The 15085-nt window shown below is 41.0% G+C and overlaps 1 protein-coding gene across 2 annotated transcripts in view; it reads right to left on the minus strand.

Moving 5' to 3' along the window:
* pcbp3 (poly(rC) binding protein 3) overlaps positions 1-15085 on the minus strand; it is a 120511-nt gene that overhangs the window by 12085 nt on the left and 93341 nt on the right. Inside the window, exons 12-15 of one of the 2 annotated variants that reach the window (XM_034186217.1) lie at positions 14726-14767; positions 12189-12264; positions 11445-11497; positions 8008-8177 (exon numbers count right to left, since the gene is read on the minus strand). In XM_034186217.1, the coding sequence (XP_034042108.1) occupies positions 8008-8177; positions 11445-11497; positions 12189-12264; positions 14726-14767 (341 nt within the window). Of the gene's footprint in view, positions 1-8007; positions 8178-11444; positions 11498-12188; positions 12268-14725; positions 14768-15085 lie in introns of both variants that reach the window. The other variant, XM_034186216.1, reaches the window with a different exon arrangement.

Here is a 15085-nt window from a genome sequence, read left to right on the forward strand (position 1 = left end):
GCGGAAGTGAGCAAAATTGCACAGTTGACGCGTTGAATGATAAAACTGAAGTGGGTAAAGTGGACCTGCTAAAATTGAAGCAGTGAATGAAAACATTCAACATTAAATTGATACAGTTGAAGTGGGTAAAGTAGAGGTACTAAAATCTAGGCAGTGAATTAAATTAGCCAGTGTTATATTTTTAAGACATAATATTTATAAGATTAATATTTACCATAATGTGATTTTAATGGCATCCAAATTTAACGATTCTAATTTTCAAAGGGGCAATATCAGATGTTTTTTACCTTACTCATTTTCATGTTTAGTACTTCACACCTTCCATTTTTATCAAGTCCAGTTTTACCCTTTTGATTTTTTAACCACATTCAATATTTACTGCTTTCACTTTTAACCACATTGTTTTACTGCTTTCATTTTCACCACATTCAAAGTTTTACTGCTTTCATTTTTACCACAATCTATGTTTTACTTACTGCATTCATATTTACCACATTCAATATTTCAATTAATTTTGATCACTTTGACCCTTCATAGCTCAGTGCACAAAGTGAAAGATAATGATCAGAAATATCTGTGTGATTCGACATTTTAATATTTCTGTTTTTGCTGTGGCAATGAAGATGTTCCCATCAGTGTATTACAGAGGCATAACGTCACAATTCCATTTAATATATACCATCTGGTGGTTGGTGTGTTTCTGCGGGATGTTTTCTCTACTTTATACATTTTCCTTGTTTGTACAACTTTATTCTTTCCATACAAGGGCACAATAGGACCTGACAGGCATACTGATCAAAGAATATGATGACAGCAAGAAACATTTTTCTGTAAACACTTGTCTATACACTGTTTGCGTCAATTTAAAGCACACTGTGTTGTCAGTGTGACGTTTGTGGCAGCTCTCACACACATTCATGCTGGAGGCACCCAAGTTTACTGCTAAAACCGCATGGGATATTGGTGTCTCCAGGATATACAAGGTCTATTAGATAAGAAACCGACCCTTTTATTTTTTTTTTTAACTATATGGATTTGAATGACGTGCGATTACACCAATCATGCTTGAACCCTCGTGCGCATGTGTGAGTTTTTTCACGCGTGTCGGTGATGTAATTTCCCTGTGGGCAGGCCTTGAGTGAGATGTGGTCCCGCCCTCTCGGCTGAATTCCTTTCTTTCACACGCTGCTCCAGACGGCGCGCGTTGCTTTCTCAAAATTTTTTCTGGACCTGTGAGGAATATCCGAGTGGACACTATTCGAGAAATTAAGATGGTTTTCGGTGAAAAGTTTAATGGCTGATGAGAGATTATGGGGTGTTTCTGTCGCTGTAAGGACTTCCCACGGAGCAGGACGTCGCGCAGCGCTTCCAAGCGCCGTCGTCGGCCTGTTTCGACCTGAAAACATCCTAATTTAAGGCTTAATTCACCCAGGACATCGTGAGAGAACAGAGAAGATTCAGAAGAGGCCGGCATGAGGACTTTATGCGGACATTCCACTGTTTAAGGACATTTTTTAATGAAAGACGTGCGCGCAAATTCGCCGAGTCGTTTCTGTGACGACTGTGCGAATCTGTGTGCGCCGCGACAGGAAAAACACCTCCGTGTTGAAAACCATTTGTAAAATTCAGGCGGCTTTTGATGGCTTTCAACAAGTGAGTAACTGAGAAATTGTTTAACAGCTTGGGCATGTTCTAACTTGCCCGTTAAGGTTTCCAACGGAGGTGTTTTTCCTGTCGCGACCTCCCGCGGTCGGGCCCGGCCCGACATGTGACTCTGCCCGCACGTTCTTTCATTACAAAATGTCCGTTAACAATGGAATGTACGAATAAACTCCTCATGCCGACTTCTTCTGAAAGTTCTCTGTTCTCTGACGACTTACTGATTCAACAGAGCCTGAAATGTGGAAGTTTTCAACTTGAAACGGTGAGACACTGCCGCCTCGAAGCGCAGATCGCCGTCAGGCACCGTGGGCCGTCCTTACGGCGACACTACCAGACCAAAATCTCTCATCAGCCGTTAAAATGTTTACCGAAAACCAGCTGAATTTATCGAATGGTGTCCACTCAGTTGTGCCTTACAGTTTTGAAAAAACTTTGATCAAACAAAGCAGCAGTCTCTGAGCCATTCCTAAACAATGAAAAAAATCGACGAGAGGGTGGGACACTCCTCACTCAAAGACTGCCCACAGGCGAATGACGTAACCGACAGGCGTGAAAAAACTCTTGCATGCCCACGAGGGTTCAAGCATGTCTGATGTAATCACGCGTGATTCAAATCCATATGGTTTTTAAAAAAATAATAAGGTCAGATACTTTTCTAATAGACCTCGTATGTTCATCTGCGCACAGAATCAGATTTGGGGTGATGACAGGATGTTGTCATGGTTGAGGGGGTCATCCCACCTGGCGGCCATGTCCCTGAACACAGCATCAGAACTGTGGGACAGCCATATCCATTAGTCTCTCCGCAGACTTTTTATTTTTTATTTATTTATTTTTTTGATTCCCTCAGAAGTCACCTCGTCCTGAATCCGAGTATGCAGGTTCTCCTGTCATAACACTGATAATGTTTGACTTTGAGGTGTAAGCCGCCTGTGGACATGTGTGAGGACACATCAAAGGAATTAGACGTTTCCATAGACAGACAGACAAGAAGGAACAGAAAGCCTGTCGAGTTAACTCAAATGGAAAATGTGGTCCTCACGATTATATTCATGTGCACTGTCCAACCTGTTTATTCACTTCTAGGGATTCAGAGATTGTTATCCTACCAAGCTTTTATTTTAAAATGGATCAGGTGGTAAAACACCTGTGCTAGAGCTCAGTGATACCTGCTATGCTGTATTATGTCTGCAACTGGCCTCTGCTCTAAGTGTTGATTTGTGATAAACATTACAGACCATGGTAAAAACAACAAATGGGTTTTATAGCATATATTCTCACTTTTGGTAAAAATACAGATGGATATGATAACATGCAATAATACAAAACAACACAATAACAAATATGTCACACTGGAATACCAATGTGAAATTCAGCCATTAATGAGGTCATTATGTAATTCCTATTTTAGGTTTTCACATGTGACACTTTCAGTTGGTGTTTTAGCAGAAATACTCAAAAGTAAACCAATTATTCACATACCATCAGGTTTGTAAGGATATGGACACGAACACATTATTTTGTAATTTGGCCTCTGTACAGAACTCCATTGTGGTTGTGAACAGCAGCCAAATTACAAAAATAGTCAGTGTCCAATTACTTATGGACCTTAATCCATGACATGTTATGTGCAGGTTGGTTTGAATGGAATGGAGCCGCTGCTGGCCATGGGCCCTATCCCTGCTGAGAGGAACCATCTTGTCTCTCAACCACAGATTTTGTGGGTGTGTCACAGTGTGCAGACTGGGTCAGTGGGCGTGTCTCAGAGGAAAGGGGAGTCACAATATGGACTTGTGTTGCATGTGTCACAGAAGTCCAACATGAATTGTTTCATTTTTCTTAAAATGTTTTACATGCACAGTCAGAATTGTGGGACATTGGGATTGTTTATCAAGAACCAACCATGTTCAATTGTAAAAGTTGGATTAAACTGATTTTGTAAGTTATGACACCTTTAAAACTTTTAAAATGGGTTACTCGTCAGCCAGCTGTCACAAAGATTTGCTATAAAAGGAGGTCATGGCCTGTTATAGTAGTAGTAGCAGTAGTAGTACTATGTCCTATAGAGGACCTGAGGTCCATCAGGCCAATGATTATTCGGTAGCATGAAGTGAATGAAGGTCTATAAATTCCCCCACAGGGGACACCAGTTCATTGTAGGTAGTTTACTTCTACAGCCAAGACCAGCTTGCAGTTACAGCTGGTTAGACTGGGATGATATGGACAAAGTGTCTTGTTCAACACACAGGTAGCCGAAGCACACTTGGAATCAAATTCCAGTCTACAAGTTGACAGTCCAATTCCTTTCCCACAAAGCCACCTGGTCTGCACACGGTATGGCACAAAGCCCACAAATAAGTTGTCGGTGCTAATAAAACCTGAAAATCCAGTATCTGGAATGCATTGCACTCCCATTACATGTGTGCTGTTCCTGTTGTCATGTCACAATATATAATTTATGAATACATATACGTACGTCCTAGCTCCTTTGTTCAAATATAAATATAGAAACTGGATAGAAACTGAAAAGTGCAAATGAATAATTAAAATAATTAAATAAATTCAGGAAGCATGCACTGTTATTGGTGTACTGCCACACCCACCACAGTATGAAATTGCCTTGTGTCCTAACAGGTAAAAACCAAGGCAGAACAAGATCCATCCCCATTTCCCAAAATAAGCCATATCTCGACCACAGCCAGATGATTACATGGGTATCCTTTTGGCCTTTTCCAGTTGGGAGTGGATAAGGAGCTGGTATGCAATTGTAGAGCTTGGTTCAAATCCCATTCATGTGTCCTTACATAAGAAACTTTAATGTGCATTATAACAGTCCACTCAGCTTTAAAAATAGGTACCAGCCTTGGCTGTAGAAGTCAACGTGAGGCATCACTGTAAAGTGCTTTGAGCATTTGCAAGATGGAAAAGAACTATAGAAATGCCGCCCTTCTCTTTCCATTTCTTAAAGTCCATAACACGAAGGGCCCCTTCACACATAACGGTTGTAAGTTGGGTGAAAGAAGCAGAAAGTGAATCAAAAGAGCAAAAAAAAAAAAAAATGAATGTGCAAACCACAAAAAATTCCACCCGCTGTCAGGAGGGACAGACACACAGTCAGTTAGGCAAGAACCATCCTGCTGCAACGGTTTCGTATGCACTCGTGTGAGCGTGCACAAACAGCGTGAAAACATACATCATGCTCACACCGCACCAGCAGTGATTACATGGTGGACAGATTATTTTTGCTGTGGATAAATCAAAGGAAATGTATAAGCACAAAATAATGTGAGTGCACCGGACATCATAAGAACAATTAATGTACTGTTTAAATGTAAGACAGTCATGTTACTGGCCATGATTCTATTCTCACTGTAAAAACAACAACAAAAAAAGACAAAAACTGCAACCGCACTTTTTAATATTTAATTCCTGTTATTATCACTCGGACTCAAGGCTCTGTACGTAAAAGCAGTTTACTTGGTCGGAAAACGGGGTCTGGTACAGAGGTAGGCAGTCCAATAAGGCAAACAAAAGCAAGAACATCAGGCTGGCACGCGGTCGTGAGTACAAGCAGGGGGTCGAAGAACATGGGTGGCAAGCAGGTCGAGAACAAAAGATACAGAGCTGGAGAGAAAGCATAGAGTACATCAATCTGGCGAGGAAACAGGGCAAAAAGAGGATCTTAAATATTGATGGTGGTTCAGATTGGGAGCAGGTGTGTGTGGAATGCACCAGAATGAGGGAGTGGCCAGGGAGAGGGAAACGCCCACCACCAAGAAACAGGAGAGACAAGCAAGAGAGACAGGGACAGTAAAACCCAAGCAGGAAAAACCCCAACAACAGAATAAGCCTAAAAAGAAACAAACGTGGCAAAAGCATAAAAACAAAACCAGACAGAAACTCATCCTGACAGTTATAAAGAGCGGACAATACAAGAATTACCCTCCTCCTGGGTGTACACAAAGAAGTAATGAACTGACATGGATGGCTTATTGTTCCTTTTATTTTTTACATGAATGACCTCATGCGCTCATATCATGGACACATCAGCCAGCTCCGTGTGTGCCTCTGTCCAGCACACACTGAAGCACTGGTGACCGCGTTGCAAAGGTGACTTGGTTTTATTTATTACAATGTGAGGAGAGCCCGCCGATGCATGCGCCTGGCAGTGGCGTCTCGTTAAGTGATATTCTGCATGGCACGATATGTGTTCTGCATCTGTGCGTAGCAATGACGCAGCGGTCAGGTACAGCTTTGGCTGCATGCTCATTGCTGTGCACACTGAGAAGTGGTTGAGGTGATCCAGTTTGTTTTTATTTTTTCCCATGTCGTCATTTGCCGACATGTGCAGCACCGTGTCTTGCACATGGTTGATTGCAGCACATGTGACAATGTGTGTTCCCCAGCTTTGCATTGCACTGACAATGGAACGGACCACTGGCCGTGGCCTGTGGTCAGCTGTGGTCAGTTCCCTCCCTGCTTGATTTCAAATGCCATCAAACCCATGAGGTGTTTACATGTCAACCACAGTCCCCTGATAAATGCATAACTGTAGTGCGTGTCTGCGCATATGACCATGTCAATCAATACTTGATCGACAAGCCCACCTTCCCATTGCAGCAATGCACTCACATAGATAGGCTCACGGCTCCAGGCTGTGGGAAAATTGAGCTGGCCACGCTGATTCTTCTGTGAGGCTGTCAGTCAGGCTGGCACATGATGGAGGAATCATTTTGATGTTGCAATCGCATGTCACGTGACGTGCCTGTCTGGTCGGCTGGCGCGCTGGCGATGTGAAGCACAGTTGGGCTGGATTTTTATTTTCACCTCTGTTGTGGTGGTGTGGGTTTGCAATATGCCATGGTGTTTCACAGTTGTCAGCTGTGCCATCATGGACATGACAGCCATCCAGCTGTGTGGGGGGGGGCGACGCACTCACATGCCATCTCTGTTGTTGGGGTGGGGCAGCACACTGCACACTCACATGCCATTTGTGTTGCGGGGAGGTGAGGGCACACTCACACACCATTTGTGTTGCTTGGTAACACACTCATGGGGCCAGCTCAAAAGTGGTCATCTGCTCTGTACTTTCACGCTGGCAGTGCGAATGGCCCCGCCTTTTCTAAGTGCCTTGCGAGTGGTGTTGGATGTGCATGGGTGGCACATGGACTCCAGCTGACTCCGGCCGAGAGTGGGTCGAATGGGTCATCTGCCATTTGCCAACATTCAGCCACTGGTGTGAAGGCTGCCTTGATTGCACCATTCGACCACAGTTTGACATGGCCAATGATTTTGTGCAGTTCCTGGGCCTCGGCACTATATGTCTGATCTGCGACATGCCATGCGAATGCTGCGAACATGATGAGATGGCAGTACGACCTCATATTGCCCGCCATTCAAATGGGTTTCCGGCGCAAGCGGCATGCGAATAGAGAGTGCATGTGCCGTGCCCAAATAGATGTGGTGACTGCTGTACAAGGCGTTTGGGTGTGGCTCCAATTTTCCATGAGTGCCATTCAAATCCTCCTTCATGCACCATTCTGCCACAATCGTGTTATGTGTGAAGGGGCCATACAGCACTTGTGTACTGGATCATGCTTAGAAACGCACACTGCATAACACTTGTGTTGTACCTTGACATTCATGTCTCTCAGTCCTTTGCCTTTGAGGTTCAGAGATGTGCTCATATATCTTTGCAAGAAACAAAGGTCCACATCTCCTGGTCCTGGTGCTTCCTGTTGTATGGTTGTGAGACTTGAAAACTAACAAGCAACCTAAGTCAATGACTAGATTTCATTGGTACAAGAACTCTTCCGAGGATAGTTTGGTACCACTGAAAGGAGTTTGTGTCAAATGAACTGTTACTTATGGAGACTCCGATGAGGAATATCACTTGCATTGTGAGGGAACATCGGTTGCAACATTTTGGCCTTGTGGCACATTTCCTTGGGCATGATCCAGCACACAGGTGCCACAGTGTTGAGGACACAAGTGGTCAGTAAAGGCCAAGGGGACACCATCATTTCAAAACCATCATTTGCTATGGCAAATTGATGCTTTCTTTCAAATAGTGGGATTGGTTGTCTGCCAGGGTGGTGGCTTTCCAGGACCCAAGACAGTTCCGTAGTGTAGTGGATGTAGCAACATATGTCAACAGTGCATGGTTACCTGACCTGACTGAAACTAATATAACTGCAAAATTTATTTTGAGCCACTTACTAAGACGGATTTGTTTTATGTGGAGTGGGTGCAATAAATGTCAAAATGTCATGTCATACCCACAATGAACACATTCAATCAGGTGTGGCGTTTTTCTTGCAAGAGTTGCAGCTGTTAAAGGGTTACCTGGCATTGATGAGATACTGAGCCAGGCTGATGTTAGCAGGGGTCCCTGTGATTGTGATCTGGCGCTCTGATGAGCCCTCCATGGCATTAGCAATTTTGATCTGTGCCCCAGACATCTGACGAATCTCATTTATTTTCGTTCCCTGTCGTCCAATAATGCAGCCTATCAGCTGGAGACAGGAGCAGAAGTTCTTGAACATGAAGCATGGAAAAACTGTTTTCTTAATACAATAGATTTACAGTACATTATATGTGACATTCATTATAAAATTGTACAAAAGCTTACTGTACCCTAGAATTTAGATTGAAAGGGTATTTTTGTTTTTGCTGTTGTTTTCACTGGTGTGTCAACAGAAAATCAAATCTGAAATGTTCCAACCCCAAACCAAACCTAATAATTTGGATGTGGCTTGGATTGATGATCAGTTCTACTCAGCTATCAAGCCATACACTTCATTTTTAAGTTTTGTCAATAAAAATCTCAATGAAAAAACCTTCCACTTATAATGTGCAGCAGCTTATAAATTATATATATATATATATATATATATATATATATATATATATATATATATTGCATTGTCATCTGTAGCCACAAAATGGCACCAACTACATATTTGATAAGCTACTCTTGTATACTGAATGAGGTACTGTGAATGACATTCTGGTGGGGCAAGTGGCCGTAGCATATATATTTTTTTTATTATTATTACTTTATCTAATTTAACCTTTATTAACCAAGTTAGTCCCGTTGAGATTAAGATCTCTGTTCCAAGGGAGACCTGGCCAAGAGGGCAGTGTCATGGTTACATTAAAAATAAAGCATGATGATAACTGCCATAAAACAAGAAGAAGATTTGAATGAGAGGTACATTCTGTGTCTTTTAAAATGAGTAATTTTAAGAAATCATGCTCTCAAACTGAAAAGCCAGGCTCTAGACTTAAAAGAGGCAAAATAACTTTCATACTACATGGCACAAGACCTGTTATGACTGTGTGAGAAAACAAGGATAGTAACTGTAGACAATTCAGCAAGTGTTCTAGGGTGAGTGATTTCAGGTGAGTTTTCAAATGTTTAATTACATTGTGCATTTACCTCACCATGTTTGTTCAGTGATGACAAGGAACAGTTTACTGGCATTTAGTGCAACATACAATAACATTAACTTGTTAGCCTGTGCTCATGTTTGCTCACTATCTGCTCACTAAAACGTGTGGCAATTAAATTAATTTTGCTTCTTGTTGCATGAAGTGGTAGCGCTATTTTTTTTTTTTTTTTTTTAAGTGATTTGTGGACCGGTGAGACGTATACATGGTTTTATGATGCATTTTTTTGTGCAGATAAGACTAATACTTTGGTGTGACTTATTGTACAGAAAACAGAGTACACCAAAGAGGAGAAGAGTGAGGAAAGCCACCAAGACACCTAGACAACCCAGGACAAGTTATGGGCTTATGTGGCTGTATTTGGAGAAATTGTGCAAAATTGCATTTTGTATTACTACTCTTAGCTTCATACTGGAGTAGAGCACAGAAGGATTTTCTTTCACCAAAACAGATCAAATCCAGGCTTGCATCTCAGATGTACCTTCTGCCAATTTGTAGCTAAACTTTCAGGTCTTTTTAAGAAAATCCTCCTCTATACCACTTCATCATGAAGATGGATAACTGGTGATATAAAATGCAAAGCTTGCACTGTGCATAATTTCTCCAATCACAGCCACGTAAGCCAACTTCTTCTGGGTTGTCTGGGTGTCTTGGTGGCTTTCCTCACTCTTCTACTTCTTGCACACTCACTCAGTTTTTGAGAACTGTCTACTCCATGCAGATTTACCATAAAGTGCCATATTGTTTGTATTTCTTTGTAATTGATGTAAATAAAGTCCGAAACATATCAGTGGCAGCTTTACCATCAGAGAGCCTCGTCCACAACTATCACAAAAGACTCCAAGCTGTCATTGATGTTCAAGGGGGCAACACACAGTATTAAGAACAGGCATTTGTAAACTTTTGATCAGGTTCATTTGGGTAGTTTGTTGCCATTTTGATTTAAAAAGAGGAAACAGTTGTTTGACAATAAATGGCTTCACCCAACCACTAACCATGAGTGAAAACAAAGTTTTTGTGTTGTCATTCATATTCTCTTAAAAATAGCCAAAAAAGCAAAAATTCTGCCAGGGTATGTAAACTTTTGAGCACAACTGTAGATAGACAGATAGACAGATAGATAGATAAGATAGATAGATAGAGTTTAAAAAGATCTTGTCATATTTAAAATGGATATAGTTTCCTATTAATTCCCCTGAAAGTCCCACAATTGTCTCTGACTGTAGAAACCTCTCGCAATCAAAGTGTCAAACAGGTCATATTCTACTGTTGTGACAAATACGAGGTCTGTTAGAAAAGTATAGGACCTTTTTACTTTTTTCAAAAACCTGATGGATTTGAATCACGTGTGTTTGCATGAGCCAACACAAATGATGCAATTGACAGGCATGAAAAAGTTCACGCATGCGCACGAAGGTTCAAGGTTTGCTCATGCAAGCACATGTGATTCAAATCCATCAGGTTTTTGAAAAAAAAAAAAAAAAGGTCTGATACTTTTCTGACAGACCTTGTATATGGATCACAGACATCATGCATGAACTCCCCCCAAATCTGATAGAAGAGAAAGTGTTGCAGCAATGACAATGCAAGTGTCATTGCCATTTTCCACCTGGTGCAGTGGTCACTTTTACACCCATGTGATTAGATAACTTCGAGGAAATTATGTCTCACTGTGGTCAAAGTACCATTTGCGTTCATGTGGGCATGTTGGTCTAAAAATGAGGTATGGATGTTTGCATAGGTAATGCACTGATATATTCCATTATCAGAAAGCATTTGCACCTGAGACCATCAAAAATCAGGTCTTAAGTCCACTGCTGCCTCATGTCACACTCAGATGCACCTTACACAAGCAGATTCAATGTACATGCTGCTTGGTTGCATATATTACCAACCAGTCACCTGCAATGGTGTGGTAGTTTGACAGCATATTATGACCTATACTATGACAGTATTATCAACCAATGTCCAAAGATGTTCATTCCAGTAGTGTGCACATTTGTTATCAGCATCTGTAATGTGAAGTTTAAAAATGAAGCAATTAGGAACAACACAACACATCCATGCCTAATGAAAATGAGAAATGCAACTCCTTTTCATGCTTTGCTCTCATTTATTGTGATATTGCTCTCTGCTTATTAGCAATGTGCATTTGGACTTGCCCTAAATGGATTTGAGACTTCTGCACAACTCATTTTTGTGTCCACCTTCAAGATCCAGTCCTTTGAGTGTATTAAGCATTCTACAGTAACCTGTTTGCAGACTAGTGAATATTATTCATATTTATGACACACTCAGTGATCATGTCAAAGCTTTTCAGAATTACTCACATCATTAGGAATGGTGAGTTCATGGGTGCTGGCTGGTGGACTGGCATCCAAACCTGAATTTGAGGAAAAAAAAAAACATATGAAAAGATAAATTTGAATTTAAAAATTCAAACCAAAACATATGATCACATTTACATCCTTATTGATCTGATATGGATTATTTATTTATTTGTTTGTTTGTTTGAATTGTATGCACAATGGAACAGTACTGGGCTGGGTTGCACAATAAAACTACTTTGACAGGCAGTGCCTTGTTGATTCAGTAAATTTAATAAATCACAAATGATAATTTAAACAAAATACACTCAGGTGTTTTATGTATGAGACCTTCTAGTGTTATCTGACAAATGTACATGCAGGAAATGAGGCAGCTGTTGTAAAAGGTGACATCAAGGACCATGCAAAACAGTCCAATGCAGGGTGATATCTGTTTGCAATTACAGTACAAGGTCTGCACCCAATTTCACTGAGCAGTTTCATCTTTAATGGAAAACCACACAACCTAAAAACATGTGTCAGGAAGGATGTATCCTGTTGCTGCATGATAAAGCAATTCTGAAGACATAATTTTAAAGTAAAATCCCCTTTTGTGCTTTCCACGGGCATAATATCAGATAGAGCCATGAGAAATAGAAGCAAAGAAACCACCAGAGCCATGTCATGCTGTGCCAAAAGAAGAGAAAGACAAACATGGGGAAAGAAAAAGTTTCAGGGAAGTAACTAAAGGGCATTGTGGGTACGTACCAGGGAAAGCAGGGGTGGTCTGTCCAAGAGGGGTAAAGGGGGTTTGCTGCATAGCCAACTGGTGGAGCTTGGTCAACTGCTGAAGGGTTAGGAGGGAAAGGACAGCTAAGACGTTATGTTACATAGGTCACACCAAGAAATGAAGCCAACCAAAACCATAGAGTGAACAAACAGTGAGGAGAAGGAGGCCAGCTAGGACACAGGGTAGTGGAGGACAAAAACCATAAAAAATGATCAGGAGAGATGGTGGTTGTCTGTGGCAGGGATTTGAAATTACCAGATGATCTACAACCCCAAATCAGAAAAATGTGGAACAATACAGTGCAAAAAAGTGTCTTCTATGTCATCGCAGACCATATGAACCCAACATATTTCATGTTTTGTATTGTCAACTTAATTTTGTTTGTTACTATGCAGGCATTCCTCCACTTAAGGCCTGCAACACATTCCAAAGAAAAGTTAGGAGGGGGCAGTTTAGGGCACTGCATCAAAAACCATCAATAGCTGATATAACTCCATAGGCAAGGAATTACTTTTTGAAACCTATGTCAAGCACTATACTGCAGAGTTACATTCACAAATGCCACTTAAAACCTTACTGTGCAAAAAAGCAACCTTATATTAACCTTGACCAGAAGTGACATTGACTTTTCTGGGCTCAGAGGAATCTGTGTTGGACATCACATACTGTAAACATATTTTGATCAGAAGAATCAGGATTCCAGATCTTTTTTTGGAATAAATGGATGCTATGTGATCAGGACCAAAGACAAAAAGTATCATCAACATTCACAGCAACAAGTCCAAAAGCCAGGATTTGTCATGGTATGGGGTTCTGTCAGTAGTCTTGACAAATGCAATTTTACACTTCTATGATGGCAGAATTAATCTAGAAATGTACATTGACATTTTAGAGAAACATATGCTGCCTTCAAGACGATATCATTTTATGAGACATCCAGTTTTTCAACATGACAACTTAAAACCTCATATGGACATTACAAAGGCACAGATGTGGAAGAAGAGGACATGGTACTGGGCTACCCTGACTGCAGTCCTGCCCTGCACAATAGAGGATGTGTGTAGAATTTTGTAGCAAAAAACATCTAACAACTACAATGATCCTGTAATGTTGCAAGCCTGAAAACATGTTTGAAAGAAGAATGGGACAAAATAACACTTGAAACATTTCTTGGTGTAACGTGCATCGCTTCATCCCACTCTGGGATCAAACTCAGTCACCAGGATGGGAGGCATGCGCTCTAATGAGGCTAAACCCTATGGGTTCTTGCGTCTGCTCCTATAGCATCTTTTGGCCTTGGGGAGTAAGGTTTATTCATTTTCCCTTCACAGCACTCTGGCCTCCGTTACACTCACCTCCCTAAACCGCACTCCCATCCGGGTCAAAGCACTAATGTACCATGTATCACTTCGTCCCACTCTGGGCTCAAACTCACAGTCCCCAGGATGTGAGGCATGCCCTCTAACCGCAAGAGTAAAACACATGGGTGCTAGCGTCTGTTGCGAAAGCATCTTTCAGCCTTGGGGAGTGAGGTTTACTAACCTCTTCTGCACAGCACCACCTGCTGGCGTCCATCACATTGGGTTCATACTGTCTGTAATAAAATAGAAGTCAAAGTAAATGTAAGGGTCACACCATTTTGTTTTTTGTTTTGTTCTGTTTGGGGTTTTTGTTTATTTTGTTTTGTGTTTTTTTATTTTTTACTTGTTTGTTTGTGTGTTTTGGTTTAGGGTTTGTTTTTTTTTTTTGTTTTTTTTGCATTTATCATATTGGCCAAACTTTTTCTAATTTGGGGTTGGGATTATTCAACCTCTTCCTTTCCTTCTAAATGAAAGACTACTGTTGTGAAATTGTTTAATTATATTAGACTACAGTGCAACTGCAGCACAACTTCCAGCTCTCTAGTTGCCCTGTAGCGAAACTTCAGATCATTCTCTTCTCCACAACGTGGGCACAGAATGCCCCTCTCCTGTTTGTATCCAAGAACAACCAGAAGATAGATGCTTTAAAGCATTGTTCTCCTTTTAAGAGAAGTTTTAATGAGGGTAGAAGAGATTGTCAAGCTTTCATATGAATGATGGCACCGTCATCCTCCGTCCCCATGGGCATCAATCACTGCCCAACTATGAATTGCTGAAAGTAACACAGGGCAGCTCTTGAGATGCTCTTTGGACAAGGACAGATGAAGGCAGATTATTAATGGTGACTATATGGAAACGAAACATCAACATGAAAGTCGTCATTACTGTATTTGCTTTTATCATTATATCCGACAGTTTTTACAATCACCAAATCAGGTATACAGACTTTTCCACAGGTATATGTCCACCCACAAATAATAGGATGGTGAAATTTGTGAAGTGTTGATTTCAGAGTCTCCTTTACGTAACTTCAAGGAAATTATGAATCACTGTGATCACGTCTGCAACTAACTACAGCAGCACAGCTGACACTGTTCTTCATCTTTCTCATACAGTATGTAACTCTTGAAAATAAACAGAGACTGACAACTCACATCTGGATGTGGTATGGCGTACTGTCCCTGAATCGTGAAGGCCTGAAAGGTTAAAAAAAAACATGGAAATCATTATTTTAAAATTGAAATCACTGTATTGTTATGAATATGACTTTTTTGCTGGAAATATGTCTGAAAAATTGGGGCAATTTTATATTCAAGGTCTACAATTTGCTTGTTACATACATCCTCAACAACTGGTGTTGCCAAGTACCCATTAACCATGTGTGCCTTCCAGAAAAGATGAGACGTGTGCCTTTAACTAGCTTACAGTGCTGCTTGATGGGAAGACACGGTGATCAAAATTCAGGGAAGACTTTAAGCTGCAAAAATGCAGAAGAGCCATCAAAAAACTCCCAG

Source organism: Thalassophryne amazonica, chromosome 14 (genome assembly GCF_902500255.1).
Source record: "Thalassophryne amazonica chromosome 14, fThaAma1.1, whole genome shotgun sequence".
Classification (NCBI taxonomy): domain Eukaryota; kingdom Metazoa; phylum Chordata; class Actinopteri; order Batrachoidiformes; family Batrachoididae; genus Thalassophryne; species Thalassophryne amazonica.